The 17,785-nt window shown below is 50.9% G+C and overlaps 1 protein-coding gene across 3 annotated transcripts in view; it reads right to left on the bottom strand.

Moving 5' to 3' along the window:
• The window catches only part of TMEM178B (transmembrane protein 178B), a 370,876-nt gene that overhangs the window by 252,159 nt on the left and 100,932 nt on the right, over positions 1 to 17,785 (bottom strand). For all 3 annotated transcript variants that reach the window (XM_033863365.2, XM_073810004.1, XM_019945224.3), the window contains one exon: positions 1,004 to 1,117. In XM_033863365.2, coding sequence (XP_033719256.1) covers positions 1,004 to 1,117 — 114 coding nt within the window. The remainder of the gene's footprint in view (positions 1 to 1,003; positions 1,118 to 17,785) is intronic.

The following is a 17,785-nucleotide window of genomic DNA, read 5'->3' as shown; positions in this document are numbered from 1 at the left end:
GGTGGGCCCCATGCATGCAAAAGACAATGAGGCAACAATAAAGAGAAAAAAGATGGTTTTGACCTTCTTCAAAGTTTACCGATTACAGGAACCTTGTTATCAAGAAACAAAGAGCCTCCTTCACATAGAAACATAAAGTTAATCTTGTGACATTATGTGAAAAAAGCTAGGATCGGGGAGAAATGACAGATGCACCAGAGGCAGCGTGGAGCTTACTAAGAAGAAGAATGTGTTCACATGAAGAACAATGCTGGTGAGGAAGGAGAACTTTCCTGACACAGACAAGCAGGTGGATCCCCATGGAGCAGAAAGGTAAAAATAGCCAACCAACTGTGTCCGCTCATGACGTCACCCTCTCATCATAATTTAAGTCTCTGAGAATCCCTGACCAAGAATTCCCCTAACCAATGGAGGCAGATACTCTGATCTTCTCCGAGCAATCACATGCGAACATGGGTCCCAAAGCCCATCATTCTAGGGGAAACAGAAACTTGGAAGTTGAGGACCAGCCCCTCCCCCTTCGTGACCCCTCCGACATGCAAATTCCCAGCGCCACGCTGCCTGCAACCACCACCGGGTCTTAGCAGGTCTTACCCCGTACAGAGGACAACACGAGAGAGATTAGCAGGTTGCCACAGTAACACCCCAGGCAACTTGGAGACACACTGGACTTGAATCCCAGGAGTTGGTTTGGTCAGATAGGTGAAATCTTAAATGCCTACCAGGATGGCGAAGCAAGACCACTGATCACCGTCTAACTGCTGGTCGTTTTTTGTTTTAACTGTAGAAGCAAACTCCTCAAAAGCTACAATGCCATCAAAACCAACCGAGGCCACTGTGACCCACAGACATCGACACTTTAAGGATTGCCGCCAAGTTCTGAGACTGTCCACAGGTCTCACACGGAGGTGCATCTGTCCATCCGGACCGAGCTGCTGACGGGCATCCAGTCTCCGCGCCCTCCACGGGTCACAGCCAGAGAAAGAAACTCAGGTGTACTTACGCAGGGCGTGCCACTCATCCTGGCGGATGGTCTTCGTGATGTTGAAGGTGAGGTTCCTGGGGATGGTGGCTGAGGAGTAGTGGTATTTGATGTACGTGCATCTCTCAATTTCTCCTGGCAAAGAGAGACAGGAGACCAAAGGTTAATGAGGCAGGAACCAGGTCTGGGGCAGTCTCCAGGATCCATTTTTCTGTCCTGGGGCAAGGGACTTGTTTCATATCGGGCCTGGTGACACCTACATTTTACACGTACAAGGTAATAACCTTGACTCCAAAAGAGCAAGAGGGTAGGACAAAATCAAACGCCATGGATTTAGATAGAAAAATACACCTCTGGCATCATTCAGAGGTGGGAAGAGTCAATGTTTAGGCTGATAGCAGCTTGTTAAGAAAGTAGTAGCCATGTGTGTTTAACCTTAGGAAAATCAACTTTTATATCAAGGGAGGAAGTTTGGCATCTAAAGACGTTTAGAGTTTGCACCCACAGACCAGTAAACGGCAGGCCTCGGCCTTAACCATGTAGTACGTGCTGTCTTGCGGAATGCTGAGCTAGAGGGGGCCTCTTGCCTTTTCTCCATCCCCTGCCCCCCCAGCCTCACCTCTGAACACAAAGCATTCAGATCCATCTGTATCTCCTTGAACCAGTCTCTTCTCAGATTTCTTGGACAAAACTGAAGCCCCCTGACATACTCAACACCTGGTCCAGTAGGACTTTTACTGAGAAGCCGTTATCAATCAATGCATGCTTTGCTAGTCAGATTGTCAAAATAGTCCTACATCTTAGAGCAGAGGCCCTCCAAGTGTGGCCCTGGGATCACAGCATCAGCATCCTCTGGGAACTTTCTAGAAATGTCATTTCCCAGGCCTGACCCCAGACCTGCTAAATCAAGAACCAGGAGGTAGAGCCTGCAATCTGAATTTTAATAGGCCCTCCAGGTGATTCTGTTGCACACTTTAGTTTGAGAACCGACGCCTTTGAGAATCTAACAGAACTGCCAAAGCACGAATTTATAAATCCGCCATGTTTGCAAATTCCAAAAGGAAGGCATGATTAGGAGTCCTTGGCCTCCTGCAGACGCTTCCATCGACACTTGCTTATCTGGGGGATGTTAAAACTCAGCGTCAGCGCGTTGTGAACAATCAGGAAAGGTGTCATCTTTAAAGGTTAGGGGTTTTAAAATTTGGTTTTGCACCTGAATGGATTTTGATGGTAATCCATTTTGCACCCCACTGATTTTCAGTTTATAAGTGGTGGCACCTGACTGAATCGTCTGATTCCTGGCTCACTGTCAGCAGGGAACCTGGCAATTGGTGGAGTGCAGTAATTTAGACAGCGCCTTATTGCAAATCATATCTGGACAACCGCCCACCACCCATTATTGGCAGACACTCCTCCAGTGGGACAGACGCTGTCCAAAGGGGCAAAGTTTGAGGAAAGTGCTATGCACTATTTTTCTTTTAATTTCTCAACTCCTCTGTCTTTTTCCCCTTAGCCTACAAACATCCTGAGTCTCTCGCATGCCATACCCTCCCCCAGACCACATCCCCCCACACCTCTATGTTCCTTCTTCCCTAAGCTGGTAATACTTCTAGAAAAAGTAGTCTGCCAGACAGTCTCCGCTTCTTCAACGCACATTCATACCTCATTTCCATAGCAATTTCCATCAACAGCATCACCTCCCATCCAGGCCACATCACAAATCCCACAGTCATCCCCAAGGCTTTCCCAGCTCTAGCCGTGCCACGCCTCCTTGACATCCAACTGGTCACCAAATTTTGCCAGTTCTGTCTCAGAAATGTCCCTGGCATCCAGCCTGCCCTCTCTGTATCCACTCCCTCTATCATAGTTGCACAAAAACAGTGACTGAAAAAAAAAAAAAAAAAAAAAACAGTGACTGATCCCACATTTGCTGAGGACTTACTAGGTAGGAGAGACTTGCCAAGAGCCTTGTAGACCAGTGGTTTCCAACTTTACTCATGCCCTGGCGCATGTAGAAGAGATGCGTGCAAGGCAGCCGGGATGAGCAGATGGGCTGCTGCGTCCGGTCCAGCCTCGGGGAGGGTTGAAGGAGCCACACCTCAGCCACCCATAACCTATTCGCGGCTTCTGTACCTGTCCCACCAGCGAGACACTCTGTTATGAACACTGTCCTACTAATCCTTTCTATAACCCAATTAAGTAGGAGCTATGATGCTCATCACCCCTATTTTACGAATAGGAAAATGGAGGCTCAAGAAGATGAAGTGACTTGCCCGTGCCAGGATTAGAACTCAGAATTGTCTGATGGGAGTCTCCTCCACCAGCCCACCCTCCGCACCGCACCCGCTGCTCAGACTGCATTCCAGAAGGAAAATGCATTCCAGAAAATGCAGTCTCTTTCACACACCGGATAAACCCAACACTCCCGGCAGAAAGTCCCAGCCCCCATTGGGCCCCAGCCACTACACACCCTAGGCTCCAGCCAGGCGCGCCCCCCTCCACCCTGCCCTGATAATGCCCTGTCCGCTCACGACTCTGTCCCTCCTCTCCTCCCGGCCTTTCACCTAGTACACCTCCAGCTCCTCGGCAAAGCCTCCCTGCATCCAGGACAGCACACAGCAGCAGGCATTCAACATCCCCTCCTCTCCCTCCCTAAGCTCCTTGCGCTATGCAGCCAGCACACCAATGCCCTGTGATTTATCTATTTACACGCCTCGCTCCCCCACTGGATGATGAGTTTCTCAAGGGCAGGGACCTGTCTTACTCATTCATCTTTATCTCCCCGGCCACCAGCACAGGGCGGGCATCAAGAACACGTGCTTTGAAGAAAGCAATGAACAACATAAGGCGCCCTTTAGAAGACCACAGTGGGCAAGGACCCCAACTGCTTCTATTATATGCAAGGGATTAAGATAATTGAGGCAAATTAGAATGTCATGAATAAAAGGAGGTGATTGTTGCAGAACTCTGGGATCCTACAGCAAATACCTCTTGCCTGTCTGGACAACGTAAGGAGAGGCTTGTCGATCACATAGCCTCTCACTGCACTTTGTAAATGTAATCCGAGGGACAACTAGGTCGATGGTTTCGGGGTGGAATAAAGAGAAAAAGAAAGAAGAGAGGGAGATATAAGGGAGAAAGGGTTTTTACATGAATATCATCGGCAACTACCTGGGACATATACAGTTGAGCAGGTTGTGCACTGCGTAAGGGTACCTCCCGAGAGTACCTAGGTGCTGAAGTCCAGCTGCTGCTCTGCTTGCCAAGACATGCACCCTGGTGGGGTATGCGGGAGATGTCCCTGTCAGAGAGGCTGCCTTTATCTAATTTGCACAAAGATGTCATGCAAACTAGCAGCCACCCTACATTCCGCGATTTCAAGATCAAACAAAATCCTCCCTGGACCCCGCTTGGGAGACACAAGACAGGATCCCACTGGTAAGAGCTAGATTGGTGCCTGTCACTCATGTCTGAGAAAAGTACCTGATTTCCTAGCCGAGACCAGGTTCTCTCAGCCTCAAAACATACTCAACAAGTGGCCACAGGTTCCAGGCTCCCTGAGCCTCCCTCACCCCCAGCCCACCCAGCCAGTGAGGCAAGAGGCCACCTGACACTCGACAAGAGCGGGAGCTGACGGACAGGCGCCGCGGGCAGCCGGCCAGGAAGCCTGGCTGGAGAACTTCCCAGCAGCCCCGGTGGAGGCCCTCACTATTTGCTTTGCCTCAAGGATGCAAGCATCCTGCCTGTGACAGCAATTAAATTTGAAAGACTCAAATATTGCCTAGGAAGAAAGGCAAAATATTTACCCATGTGTCTGCAGGTCCTGTCAGTGTGCTGGGCTTTTGTCAGTTCAGGCGCCATCTGGGCACCAAATTCGTGTGCCCAGAATGTGGGCTTCCCAATACAAACAGATTTTCCTGCAAAGAACGGGTTAGAGGGGCGACCTGGAAGGCAACGGAGAAGCCCATGACCTTCCCCACCTCCTGCATTCCAGCCCAGAGACATGAGCTTCCCACTCTGGAAGCCTCAGCTGGGGGCCAGAAAACTGGTCAGCGAGGCAGCAGGGGTGGCCCCTCCTGTGGGCCCCTTGGGACTTTATACCTTCAGCCATGCTCTGCCCTCTGAGCTGAGGACCCTCCTATCTGCGTGTCAGGGTCCCAGGGAGGTAGGATACCCAAATGGGCAACCGAGGAGAGTTTCCAAAAGGGACAATTTACAAAGCTGAGCGCAGAGTGTAAAGAGACCAGCCAAGGGTGGTGCAGGGCCCTGGAGCTGGCAACACAAGGATGTGGTTATAACACCGAGACCGGGAAAGGCGGGGGGCGGGGGTGCATCACCGGAACCTGGAGAGGTGATGCAGGCTTCGGCAGGGGGTCACAGCCAACCTGTGTGAAGGGCAGGGAATAAGCACCCTACCTCTCACTCCTCCTACCCTCATTCCCTGCCAGTCCCCCCCCTCCGTTTCCTGAACCCACCAGGTGCAGGGGGGCAGCCTCTGAGTACGAGCAGGTGAAGGTGGGGACTGGACCCACGGGGCAAACACAAGCATCCAGCTCACTCTGCCCTTCTTCCTCTTTCCTTCCACACCTCCCCAGCCCTCTCCCGTTCTAAAACATCACTCCAGCTTCCCTTAGTCCAATGCTAGCACCTTCCGCCTCTCCCCCACCTCCACCTCTCAAGGTCTTCAGTGGTGAAGGGAGACCCGGGAACAAGGAACAGGGGGAGACTGTTCCTATCCTTTTCCTGCCTTTCAAATCCTTTAAGACCCAAGGCATGAGTGTAATAATTCATGTTAAAAACGAATGTACTTCCTGCACATAGTAAGTGCTCAATAAACACCAGTTATTAGGAACTGCTGCCCTAAGACTACTTACTCTAAGGGGGCAAGACCACAGGAAATCAGAAATAATATTAGTAAGCAATGTTTATATCACACTATACAAACACAGAGGCGGGGGTGGGGAGAGGGGGAGAGAGAAATTTCACATGCAATACCCCAGGAGGCTGGTAGCACAAGAGCCCTGATGTACACTGGGCATATGAGGAAACAGACTGGAGGGGGGCAGCAGAGACAGCGTACACAATGAACTCTGGATTCTGACCACGCTCTACCATGACACCAGCAGGTGATATTCCTTTCACGCGCAATCTGCTATCAGCAAGACCTGGTTTCCTAAGTAGCTGTAGAAGGAGTCTATTACTCCACCGTTATGTGTATTAAGTGGAAACCTTCTTAGGCAGGGTGACTTCAGAGGCAGTGCTAGGACCCATCCCCACACCATCTAAACTTACCTTCCCTAAACAGGTGCCACAGCACTTATATTCATGCATTAGAGAATCATTCCTTTGGCTCAGACATTGTTCTCTTAGGCACCTATTTTTAAAGCTCTTTTAAGGGGCTTCCCTGGTGGCGCAGTGGTTGAGAGTCCGCCTGCCGATGCAGGGGACACGGGTTCGTGCCCCGGTCCGGGAAGGTCCCACATGCCGCGGAGCGGCTGGGCCCGTGAGCCAGGGCTGCTGAGCCTGCACGTCCAGAGCCTGTGCTCCGCAACGGGAGAGTCCACAACAGTGAGAGGCCCGCGTACCGCAAAAAAAAAAAAAAACTCTTTTAAGTAAGTCCAAAGAGGGTAGTTCTGAGTCACTAGTGCCTAGGTGTGGATGAGATTCCGAAATCCCTTCCTCTAGATGGACCCTCAGCAGCAGAGGGACCCTAGAGAAAAGAGGCTGAGGATCCCGGCAGCTCATGAGGGAGGGGGAAGGTGTGCTGTAAAGGCAACCCTGCAACTTCACGACCATATCTGGTGCTGATCAGCGTGGGCCTGAGAAAGAACCAGAACATGGGACCCCCTCCCCAGCTCTCACTTTAAAAGTGGAGTGATGCCTGCTGGGTATGCGATGGTCAAACGTATTTAGGAAAAATTGGGTTTAACAATGTTTAAAAGGTTTTCTTGCTGCAGGACTTTAAGAGTTCTTAACGTACACTGTAACTCCCCTAGAGGGGACAGGTATGGCGTGCAGACTTCCCCAGACTCCTTTGACTCCAAATCCTTTCTTATTCAAAGAGCAGTTTCTATCGCTCAACTGTGAGCTCCTCAAACCCAGAAACCAGGTCTCTTGTTTGCACTTCTACCCCCAGGGCCAGGCAAGCAATACATATCTGGATGAGTGGGGAATAGACACCAGGGTCTGTCCTTTCATCACACAAGGTAAAGGAGGTAGCTGGCCCCAAGTATGTGCTGGCCTCCTCCCCGTAGCCACATCTGGGAGCAATGCAGCACCAGGTGCAGATGCCCATCCAGGAGCTGTGTTTGCACGATGTCGTGAAGTCAGTCTGGGACCTTTGTGGGCAGGACTAGAGCCATGGCTCTCCGTGCTCTTGGCCCACCTTGGACTCCGGCCGCAACTGCAGCGAGTGCTCCCGGGCGTGCTCATGGCACCCACGTCAGGTCCCTGGCAAGTCTCCCGCCTCCTTGCAACTCACAGGTCACTTGGCCCTCAACGGGCAGCCCACAAGGGTGCAGGAGAGTCAATACTCACAAGAGAGACCCTCAACCCAGGGCGTGAGAGACAGAGCACGCACCCCACCCACTGGGGGATGACCACAAGGCACCCTCTGCACGGTGACCCTGAGGGCGGCCCTGGGATCCAAACGGACGCTCACAGCAGGAAGCTGCTCAGCACTGCACCATCCACTGGCTTCTCCTCCTTCCCGGGAACTCCCCCAAAGTCCCTGTCTCGGGCTCTGCTTTGGGGGACCAAACACTGAAGAACCACCACCTAGGGGAGAGCAGTGCAAATGGTTCATATGTTTGAGAAGTGTGAACAGTAAGAAGTAAAAAAAGTTGGTCCAACTCGATCCCGAGGTTGCTGTGAAGGGTCCCGTCAGGACCCAGGGCTGAGGCAGGCTCTGCTCCTTCTCAGCTTCCCTTGTTCCTCATGTTCTTTTCTTCTTGATATTCGAGCATCCTAAAGACACACGGATGGATGACTGGACCGCTTCTGAGCGTCCCCGTGTTTCCTTCATTCCAGAGCTCCTTCTTTAAAAAAATTAAATCTATTCACAATGCCTTCCAGACGCCGGACACTCATTTTATCCCCCGTCATCCTCACAACAACCTTGCGAGGTAAATATTACAGTAATATTCCCATTTGACTGAAGGAAGAGAGAGTTTAGACAGATGAAGGCCTTCTCTGGAGCCACTCAGCCAGCAAGGAGAACAGCCAGTGTCTGGGTGTCGGCGCAGAGGTTTCAGACACCACAGCTGAGTCACTGCCTGGTTGGAGATTCACTGGGAACAAGGATAATTTCGCAGCCACAGTGCTTTGTATGTGGAGGAACGTGATACATTCACTGAAGAAGAAGAAAGGGAGGAAGGGACATCACCCATGTGTTGTCTGCCGCTCGCCCTTCCTCGGTGCCAACGGTGAGAATGGCCAGGACACTGGCGTCAGTCCCGCTGACCGGCCCTGGCCTCAGCCCACTACAGGGTGAGCTCTTATGGTCTCACTTTGACATCTGTCTCGCCCACCGGGCTGGCGGTTCTTAACCAGTGTTCTAGCCCGAGGCCTGTGCTCTGTGCCTAATAAATGGAAAGACTAAGTAAAGGTAGAAAGAACACACTGGAAAAAACTTGAAAGCCAACCTTTAAAAAAAAAAAAAAAAAAGGAAACCGGTTGAGGATTTAAATTTTGGACTTCATCTCCTCCTTAAAGGGCATTTTCAAAAAAAAAAAAAGTTAAAATTACACCTTAGAAGAGAGAGGAAGTAGAGACAATCTCCTTTGGCAAATGAGGAAAGCCATTATCAGATTAGCATTAGCAATGTTGGATTCTTCAGCCAGCCACAAGAGTGGGGATGGAGATTAGGGGGTTAAAGGTTTGAGATCAGAAGCAAAACCACGTCCCCGATGAAAGGGGAGGGAAGCAAACCAGGGATGTCCCAGGGGTTCAAGGAGGGCAGACGGGACTGGGGTCCCCAAGCCCGGCAGGAAGGGGAGGAGGGTGACGAGGGCAGCGATGTTTACAAATGCTCCCGGATCTCAGACAGGTCTTCGCAAAAGCTTACTGCAAGAACCCTCCCCAGCCCGCCCCCATCTCCTCTTTGGCGCCTCCTGTCCCTTCCAGGTGTTCTGAGCCGAAGGATTTGCAAGGCTTATCGCTGCTGCCGACCTGGCAAGAAAGAATGTTTTATTTTCTTCATACTGAGGAAAAGTGTTACGGACGTTTCATTTTTAATGCTTGCAAACGCATTCCATTTGGTGCGCATTGTTTTTTGTGTTTGTGGTGTCGGCGTGGCCTTTTAATGTTGTTTTGTATGCAACGCACAGACAGACTCCTAAATATTTAATTCCTTTCCATTCAATGTTTCATAAATGCTTGTTAGGAGCCATGTTCAGGGGGCCCTCCGGACTCACACAGAGGGGTTGCATTCTTAAAAACCCTGCTCCCAAATGCCAGCCCTCCACCCCATTTCTGACCCCTCACCCTCTCCTCCAACACTTCTGCTGACTTCTATTGTAACACAGCTGTTTGTATATTAATCGTCTCTTTCTGTCTGTGGTAAATGCTCTGGGATAGGGGAGCTTGTGGTTTTCACCTTTGTACTCCTGACGGCCAAGATGGTGCTTTGAGTATGGTACAAATGACCCTTGACCAACATGGGTTTGAAATGCACGGATCCACTTACTCACAGATTTTTTCAATCGTAAGGACTACAGTACTGGGCTTCCCTGGTGGCACAGTGGTTGAAAATCCGCCTGCCAATGTAGGGGACACGGGTTCGAGCCCTGGTCTGGGAAGATCCCACATGCCGCGGAGCAACTGGGCCCGTGAGCCACAACTACTGAGCCTGCGCATCCGGAGCCTGTGCTCCGCAACAGGAGAGGCCGCGATAGTGAGAGGCCCGCGCACCGCGATGAAGGGTGGCCCCCGCTTGCCACAAGTAGAGAAAGCCCTCGCACAGAAACGAAGACCCAACACAGCCAAAAAAAAAAAAAAAAAAGACTACAGTACTATACTATCCATGGTTGGTTGAAATCGACGCTACAGAGGAACCACGTACAGGATACCCTGACTATAAGTTATACTCGGATTTTCGACTGCACAGAGGGGCCACGTCTAACCCCTTCATTGTTCAAGGGTCAACAGTAACTCCTTTGAACAATCGTTTATGTTCAATGAATGCTTTCTATGTGTTAAGTACTGTACAAAGGACTTTACTACACATTATCTCATTTAATCCTAAAAGTTAGACTCTGTTACTATCCCCATTTCACAGATGAGGACATAGAGGCTTAGAGAGGTCTCCTGCCCAAGAATGCAGAGCTATTATTTGGCACAGGTGGGACGTAAACCCACCTACCCCGCTCCCTAGCACCACACTATACCCACTTGTGAAGAGAAACTGGGAAAAATCAAGCTCTTCAGAAAAAGAGAGTCCCTCCAAGGTTTTCTATCGGAAACAAGGCAAAACTTTTCCATGTGCAGGGATTTCCAGCTTCTGCAGACTTTGCTGCTCTTATCAGAGCAGGACGGAATGTTTGCTTCCAGAGCTCCCCTCATGAGCTGGCCAGAAGACAGCTCCTAGTCGTGGTGGAAGAGGGCTGAGAATGTGTCTACCAGCCCCACACTTGGCCACAGCCCTGTCCCCGCTCCCAGCACAAGCCACTCATCAGCAGGAGGGCCTTGGGCAAGTTACTCAGCCTCTCAGAACCTCACTTCTTCTTCTGCAAAATGCAGATAATGATAGCATCCACCTCTTAAGACTGACGAGGAATAAATGAGACAACTTATGTAAAACCTGCTCCAGAGGAAGCGTTCAAGAAACGTTCATTTATCAGTTCTCTCTCTGGGACACACACCCGCTCCCATAGAACAGCCCATAAGCATGTGAAGACAGCTCTCACACCCCTCCCACCCAAGGTTCCTTTTCTTCCAGCGGAGAACGTCCAGGTTCTGCACCCACAGTCTCAGAACCCAGCACCATACTGGTCGTCCCCAAGGTTCGGCCACACGTCAAAATCTCTCCCAGGGCAACACTGACCACGATCATTCCCCGAGGATGCAACACCTACGCCTCTCCTGGTCTGGAGCCGTAACTGTATCAGCGCAGCCAGGTTCCCCGTGAGCTTCGCGGGCAGCCACGTCACAGGGCTGGTCACATGCAGGGGACGACGCACAAGTACTTTCCTCCAGGGAAGCTATGTAGCCACCACGGGCTTGGGCAGCTATGTCTCATTTGGGGTTGTTTTCTGTAGTTTGATTTGTTACCTCCTGTGGGATCTCCTATTTGTTCCAGGCCCCTGAAGACATTTCTGGATGGTGATGCTGTCCTTCCATGAATTAGCCATCAGTCCACACACTCCATCAGCAGGCCACCCCCATCCTCATTCAAGTCATCACTAAAATCCCCCGACAGGGCAGTGGTGAGGGCAGAACTCTGGACACACACACACACACACACACACACACACACACACAAATATCCTTGTGATCAGAAATCAAACCATTAAGAGAGAGCTCTTCGGGTGGGACCATCCAGCCTGCTGTGAATTCACATTCCCGATCCACCTCCCCAGGCCCACGTCCATGTCTTGTGTACCTGGATGTCATGAAAGACCCTGTCTGTACCGTTCAGCCCACCTACCGGGTCTAGGAACTGCATCCACAGAGGGGATGAGGTCAGCTCAGCACCACAGCTTCCTTGCTGAGCACCCTGCCACCCCCCTCTGTTTCCTAAGCCCTTTCCCTCTAGCACAGCTGCTCGTCTGCGTGCATGGAATCCCCAGTCTCCTTGATTGAAAATCTGGACACGGCACACCTACCCACAGGCTCACAGCACCCTGGACGCCACAGCTTACTCTGACCGTCCGGTCTCCCTTCGCAAACGGGGTGACCTCACTGGAGAAACGACCTCCCACGCTCCCTGCCATCCTTCTGCATCACCTGGCGGCCAACACAGCAATCGAGGAATAGAAATGAGGCCTCTCTGCTGGGTGACCCCCACGCACGTCCACATCGCCCGTCGGAGCACGGTCCCCGCCCCTGGCTCCTGGCTCCACCCTCACCCCCACCCCAGGCTCTTCTCATCGCCTTATCAAGTGACTCCTTGACTCACCACTGCAGCATCTGACATTTCACAGTCTTCTGCGCTAAACGTCGCCTCATCTTTTGTGCGATCTACAACCTTTTCATGCTCACTTCCCTGTTCCCGGATTTTGAACATCTTTTCCCCTGAGTCTTAAAAATGTCTTGTTTAAAACACGCAAAAGGTGTCATTACATAGTAACTTCCTCACAAAAGGAAAATAAAGAACGAGGTGTCATCATGCTGGCCTCACACCACCATCTTCCCTGCGAGGTCCTGGCCGCCTTTTTCCCCAACTTGCTCATGTACTTTCCAGCTTGAAACAGGCTGCTTGGGAAAGAATGAGAAGGTGAGGTATGGCTTGAAATTACCATCTGGGGTGTAGCAAATAATCTGCTCCCTTGTTCCCATCACATCCCTAATGACCCTCCGGAGAGTTCAGGGCCCTGAGCTGCCACTGTCCTCCCCAAGGCCGCCTCCCACCCCGGAGCACCGACACCCCGTGCACAAGTCTGCGGCTCCTCCGGGCACACTTTCAGCTGGTGGAGGCATCATCCACCTCCAGGCCCTGACAGACAAACGAGGAGCGGAGGAGACCAAATGTGGTTTTTCACTGGAAAACAATGAGCTCATGCTTTCTCTCCAGAGACCCAGGAAGTAGAGACAGACCCGGAGATGGGGAGACAGTGACGTAAGCAGACAGGAGTGATGAGGGATGGGCAGGAAAGACGGAGGAGGCCAGGCTCGCACTTTTTTAATATCACTTTTTTTTTTTTTTTTTTGCGGTACGCGGGCCTCTCACTGTTGTGGCCTCTCCCGTTGCAGAGCACAGGCTCCGGACGCGCAGCCTCAGCAGCCATGGCCCGCGGGCCCAGCCGCTCCGCGGCATGTGGGATCCTCCCGGACCGGGGCACGAACCCGCGTCCCCTGCATCGGCAGGCGGACCCTCAACCACTGCGCCACCAGGGAAGCCCTAATGTCACTTTTGATAGGAATCCCCAGCTCTCAGGCTGGAGGGAAACATCCATATTCTTTAAATTAAGGATCCAGCACGAGGCACACACTGTCCTAAAGGGGAGGAACAGGGAGAAGATAAACCGAGCTGGAAATTCTTCATTCCTGCTCCTTCAGAGAAAAGTACGATGATAGTCCCTGAGCTGCCAGCATTGCAGACGCAAGGGCAAGGATGGCTCTGCCTTTGCAGGGCACTGCTGCTCCCAGGTGGGCTCCAGATCAGATCGTGGACACTGTCAGCTTCTGGGATGGAGGCTCTGCCACCCTCAGGTGTGCATCTCTGTAAGACCAGGGCCAGCCATTCCCTATGGAGGCACCAGATAAAAGTCAGAGAATTCAGACAGCTGCCCAGGTATTTCCAAAGAGCTGAATGTTTGTTTTCAGCTAGGGGGGAAAAAATCCAGCTTACTGAGTTTTCTACTTTTCATTTGAAAAAGGAGTTTTATAATGCTGATTTTCCTTTTTACCAGTTAATTTAGGGAGAGGGACAGAGAGATTGTGTGTGTGTGTGTGTGTGTGTGTGTGTGTGTGTGTGTGTGTGTGTAGGGCAGCATTAGGGAAAGTTGGGCTGTACTATGTGAGAAACCAAACCCAGATGACTGTTCATTATTTTACTCTTAAACTTGTGTGCCTGAGCTAAAAACTGAATGGAAACTAAAGATCACAGAATTAAAGTAGAAAACCCAAACAGATTAATGATGTTTTTCTTAATACCTCTACTCACAAAATTGATTATTTTCTTGTTTAAGTTAAATGACTTGGCTAGATTAAAGATGTTAATTAAAGTGTTAACTTAGCCTGACTCATTAGTTGAAATGAAATTCAAAACCAGACTCATTAGCTGAAATGAAATTCAAAACCAGAGTTGAAAATATGAATAGTGAATTATTCCACCTTCCCCGCTGTGTCCAGGAGCAGTATTGCGGTCAAGAGGCTGGGAACCGGAGCCAGCTTGCCTGGGGTCAGATCCCAGCTTTGAAACTCTCAGGGTCAGTGATTTCGGCCAAATAAATAAAGCCCTCTGTGCCTCCATGCCTTCACTTTAAAGGGACGTGATACAAATATCTACCCCCCGTAAGGGTGCAGTGAGAATTCAGTGAGTTAGTTTAGATAAAGCACCCAGCACCTGCACCTGGTAAGCTCTCCATGATTATTCCTGATACTGTGTCATCACCATACAGGATCCTGCACCTGGTAAGCTCGCCATAATTATTCCTGACACTATGTCATCACCATACAGGACGCAGATTTATGATGTGTGTCAGATGCCAAATAAGTTCTCATGCGTGAGTCAGACACACGCAGCAATCGTGTATCTGACACGTTTGAGCAAAAGAAATGGATGTCCCACAAGACAGGTTCCCAGCCCCCCATCTTTGCCTGCCTCACGCTTCCTCAGCTGTGGCTCTGGCACCAGCCCCCCAACTCCCAGGTCAGGGCATTTCCCCATAGGCTCCAACCCTGCCTACATCTTATCACACTGCTCCTGCCTCAAGGACTGAGACCACCACCCCCAAATCCAGCCCCCTGGTGTAACACTGGTTACACCAGTGAGCTTCCAGAATACATCTCCCTGCCTACCTGTAAGACCCTCACAGACAGAACAGCACAAGCATCGCTGCAACTACACAGCACCGAGTACGTTGACCACCCAAACCCAGGAGAGTGGCGATTTAGGAAAACCTGTGACCTGTGATGATGACCCTTCCTAGTTGGAAGGGTGTCCCCTAGCCCTCACCTGATGAATCACTCACTGGTCCACACCAAGATGGAATTTTTTTTTTTTTTTTTAACTTTCTGGAAATGCTGCCCCACATTCCACCTCCCAATCAAAATAGCAAAACCTAACAGAGTCGGATAACTTCAAGGTTTGGTAAAGACGGGGGGCCGGGGTGGGGGAAGCATTCAGACACTATTGTTGAGAGTGTAAGTTGTCACAAACACTTGACAAAAATCAAGTAAATTGGAAACATATACACCCTATGGCTCCAAATCACACCCTTAGACAAAATCCTACACATGTGCATGAGGACGAGAGAAGAGCAGAATGTTCTATAAAGTACTGCTTGCAAAAAATAGTGAAGACCTAAAGGTCCCTCGATCAGGAGCAAGAAAATAGAAGGTGGTTATATTTACATGACAGGATATTATACAATACTTTAAATGAACTGTACACATTAATAGACCTCAAAATATAACACAGAGTGAAAACAGAACTGTGGAGTTATACCTACAGTATCTTTGCACTTTTCAGTATTTTAGATTTTTTCCTCCCACAAAACATAGTCTTGAGACCCAATGAGAAAGAATAGTCACTTCTCGAGAAGAAATCCACTCAGTCACTTAACAAAATCAAAGCCGTTATTATCCAAGTTTTAATGGTAGGAGAACCTCCGGGGGCTCTGGCTCACCTCCCACTGACCTTCTCCTGGTACCTTCTAACCACCCGTGAGCCCCACCTCACCTCCGCTGCCCAGAGGGGCAGATGACACAGACACAGGAAAGCACCAGGGAACAGAGGGCGTGGTGACTGCTGCACGGGGCCGGGGGAGGGGCGGGGAGGGGAGGCCACAGGCGGCTGAGCACATCAGGGAAGGCTGATGGAGGAAGAAGGAAGAATCACGGTCTTCAGTTTGGGGGACACAGAATATGGGGGAAAGGGTAGCCTGGGCCCAGCTCACGTCTGAGTCTGCAGCGAACTCAACAGCAAACAGACTCCTCCTCGGCCAGAGCCTAGGGAGGTCCCGCAGGGACTTGCGTTTGGGCTGGTGGCAGGGCACTGAGGGGAGAACTCAGGCAGGGGGCTGTCATGGTTGTCCAGACACCAGGGCCCGAGTACAGCTGGAAGTGTGGACAGGGGGAGGACACTGTGGAGCCTTCTGGTCTACCTCCCTGGCTCCTTGAAAGGGCGGGCACAGGAACATCCTCCCTGCTCAGTGGACCAACACTTCCACTGCAGCTGAGTCAAACGGCTGCCCAACTTTCAGATCACAGGGGCAAAGAGGTGGCGAGCGGGTGCCCTCTGGGGCCCCAGACATCCAGACTGAGCGAGCGCAGAGGTGCAGATCATCCTAATGGAGTAACCCGCTCCTTGAAAGGCTGCCCCACTCCTCCCTAAGGACAGTGACCATTACTCCCAGGCCCCCTTAGGCTCTGCATCCAGGACTTCACGGAAATCAGCAGGCAACACACAGGCAGAGCAAGGTCAGACGGACAGCTGTCTTCATCTAGTTTTGCAAGGACTCAGGGAGTCACTCCACTCACTGCAATGGAACAGAACTGGTGCGGCCTCAGCCCGGAAAGGAGGCTTTCTGGAGGGGACCCAGGATGCAGAAAGAGAGCCAAGAGCAGGAGCGCCCCAAAGGCAGGGCTGGAGGCAGAGGAACAGAGCAGACCCCACCAGTGCGGGCAGGGAGAAGGGGCGGGGCAGGAGTGGGATGGTTAAAGGAGGGCAGGGGCAGCTAGTACTGGAAGCACCTCATTCACTAATATCTTTCCTGCTTACAGAAGATGGCAGACATTAAGATTCTTTTAAAGAAGTGTAAACATCGACTAGTAAGATGCCACCGCCCAGAGTTAGTACTCCAAATGTACACTGTGGAGACGTTCTCGGAATCAAGAAAGACTCTAACTAAGGAGCCTGGGGTTTGAGGGCAGGTATGCAGCCGGAAAAACAAGTGCAGTCTGAACTACTGGGATAGACACTGAAATAAACACCTGAAAGACAAAGAATACACTCACAGAGTCCCCATTCTCTCCTATCTCTGGTCCAAGTTGCAGCAGCCCCCAGCTGGCTCTGAGGACATCTGTCCGGGTGTTTCCTTCTGCTGGGCCCAGCAGCTCCCGTCTCCCCCTTGCCCAGTCGTGTGGTTCCCCCTCCACGCCCAACAGTCCTTCTCCAGCCTCTAGGGTCTCCACTGATCTCAGTCCCTCCCTGCTCCCTCTCTCCACTCACTACTTGATGCTTCCCTTCCCCAGCATTTCCCTCTGCCCCCCGCCGCCCCTCCCCAGGCTTTGGGAGCCCCAACTCTAGCCCTGCTGCCTAGTTGGTGGGCAATAGAAGAAGCAGACCAGAACTCAGAAAAGCTGAAGTCAACCCAAAACACATGGGAATTTACTATACAGTATGTATCAGTCTGCTCAGGCGGTCACAACGAAACACCACAGACTGGGTGGATTAAACTACAGTCATTTATTTTCTCATAATACGGAGACTAGAAGTCCAAGATCAAGGTGCCAGGGTTGGTTTCTGATGAACCTACTCTTCCATGGCTTACAGGTGGCTGACTTCTCACTGTGTCCTCACATGGCCTTTCCTCTGTGATACAAGGAGAAAGAGCAGGCTGGTGTCTCTTCCTCCAAAGGACACTAGTTCTACCCAGTTAGGGCCCCATCCGTATGACCTCATTTAACCTGAGGGCCCCATGTCCAAATACAGTCACATTGGGGGTTAGGGCTTCAAGGTATGGATTTTTTGATGGGACACAATTCAGTCCTTAGCATAGTAATAGTGGCATCTTAATCAATAGGGATAAGATGGTTTATTCAATCAATTGTATTCAGAAACTAGGTAAACCTTCTGGGGAAAAAAACTCAAGGCATACTTTGCATCTTAGGCCAGGATAAATTTCAGATAGATCGAACACTCGTTTGGGAAAAAAGTTAAATCATAAAAGTACTAGAAGAAACCATGGGGAAAACTTT

The sequence above is a fragment of the Tursiops truncatus genome, chromosome 9 (assembly GCF_011762595.2).
Source record: "Tursiops truncatus isolate mTurTru1 chromosome 9, mTurTru1.mat.Y, whole genome shotgun sequence".
In the NCBI taxonomy this organism is placed as follows: Eukaryota; Metazoa; Chordata; class Mammalia; order Artiodactyla; family Delphinidae; genus Tursiops; species Tursiops truncatus.
This window is presented reverse-complemented; position numbering and strand designations above follow the sequence as displayed.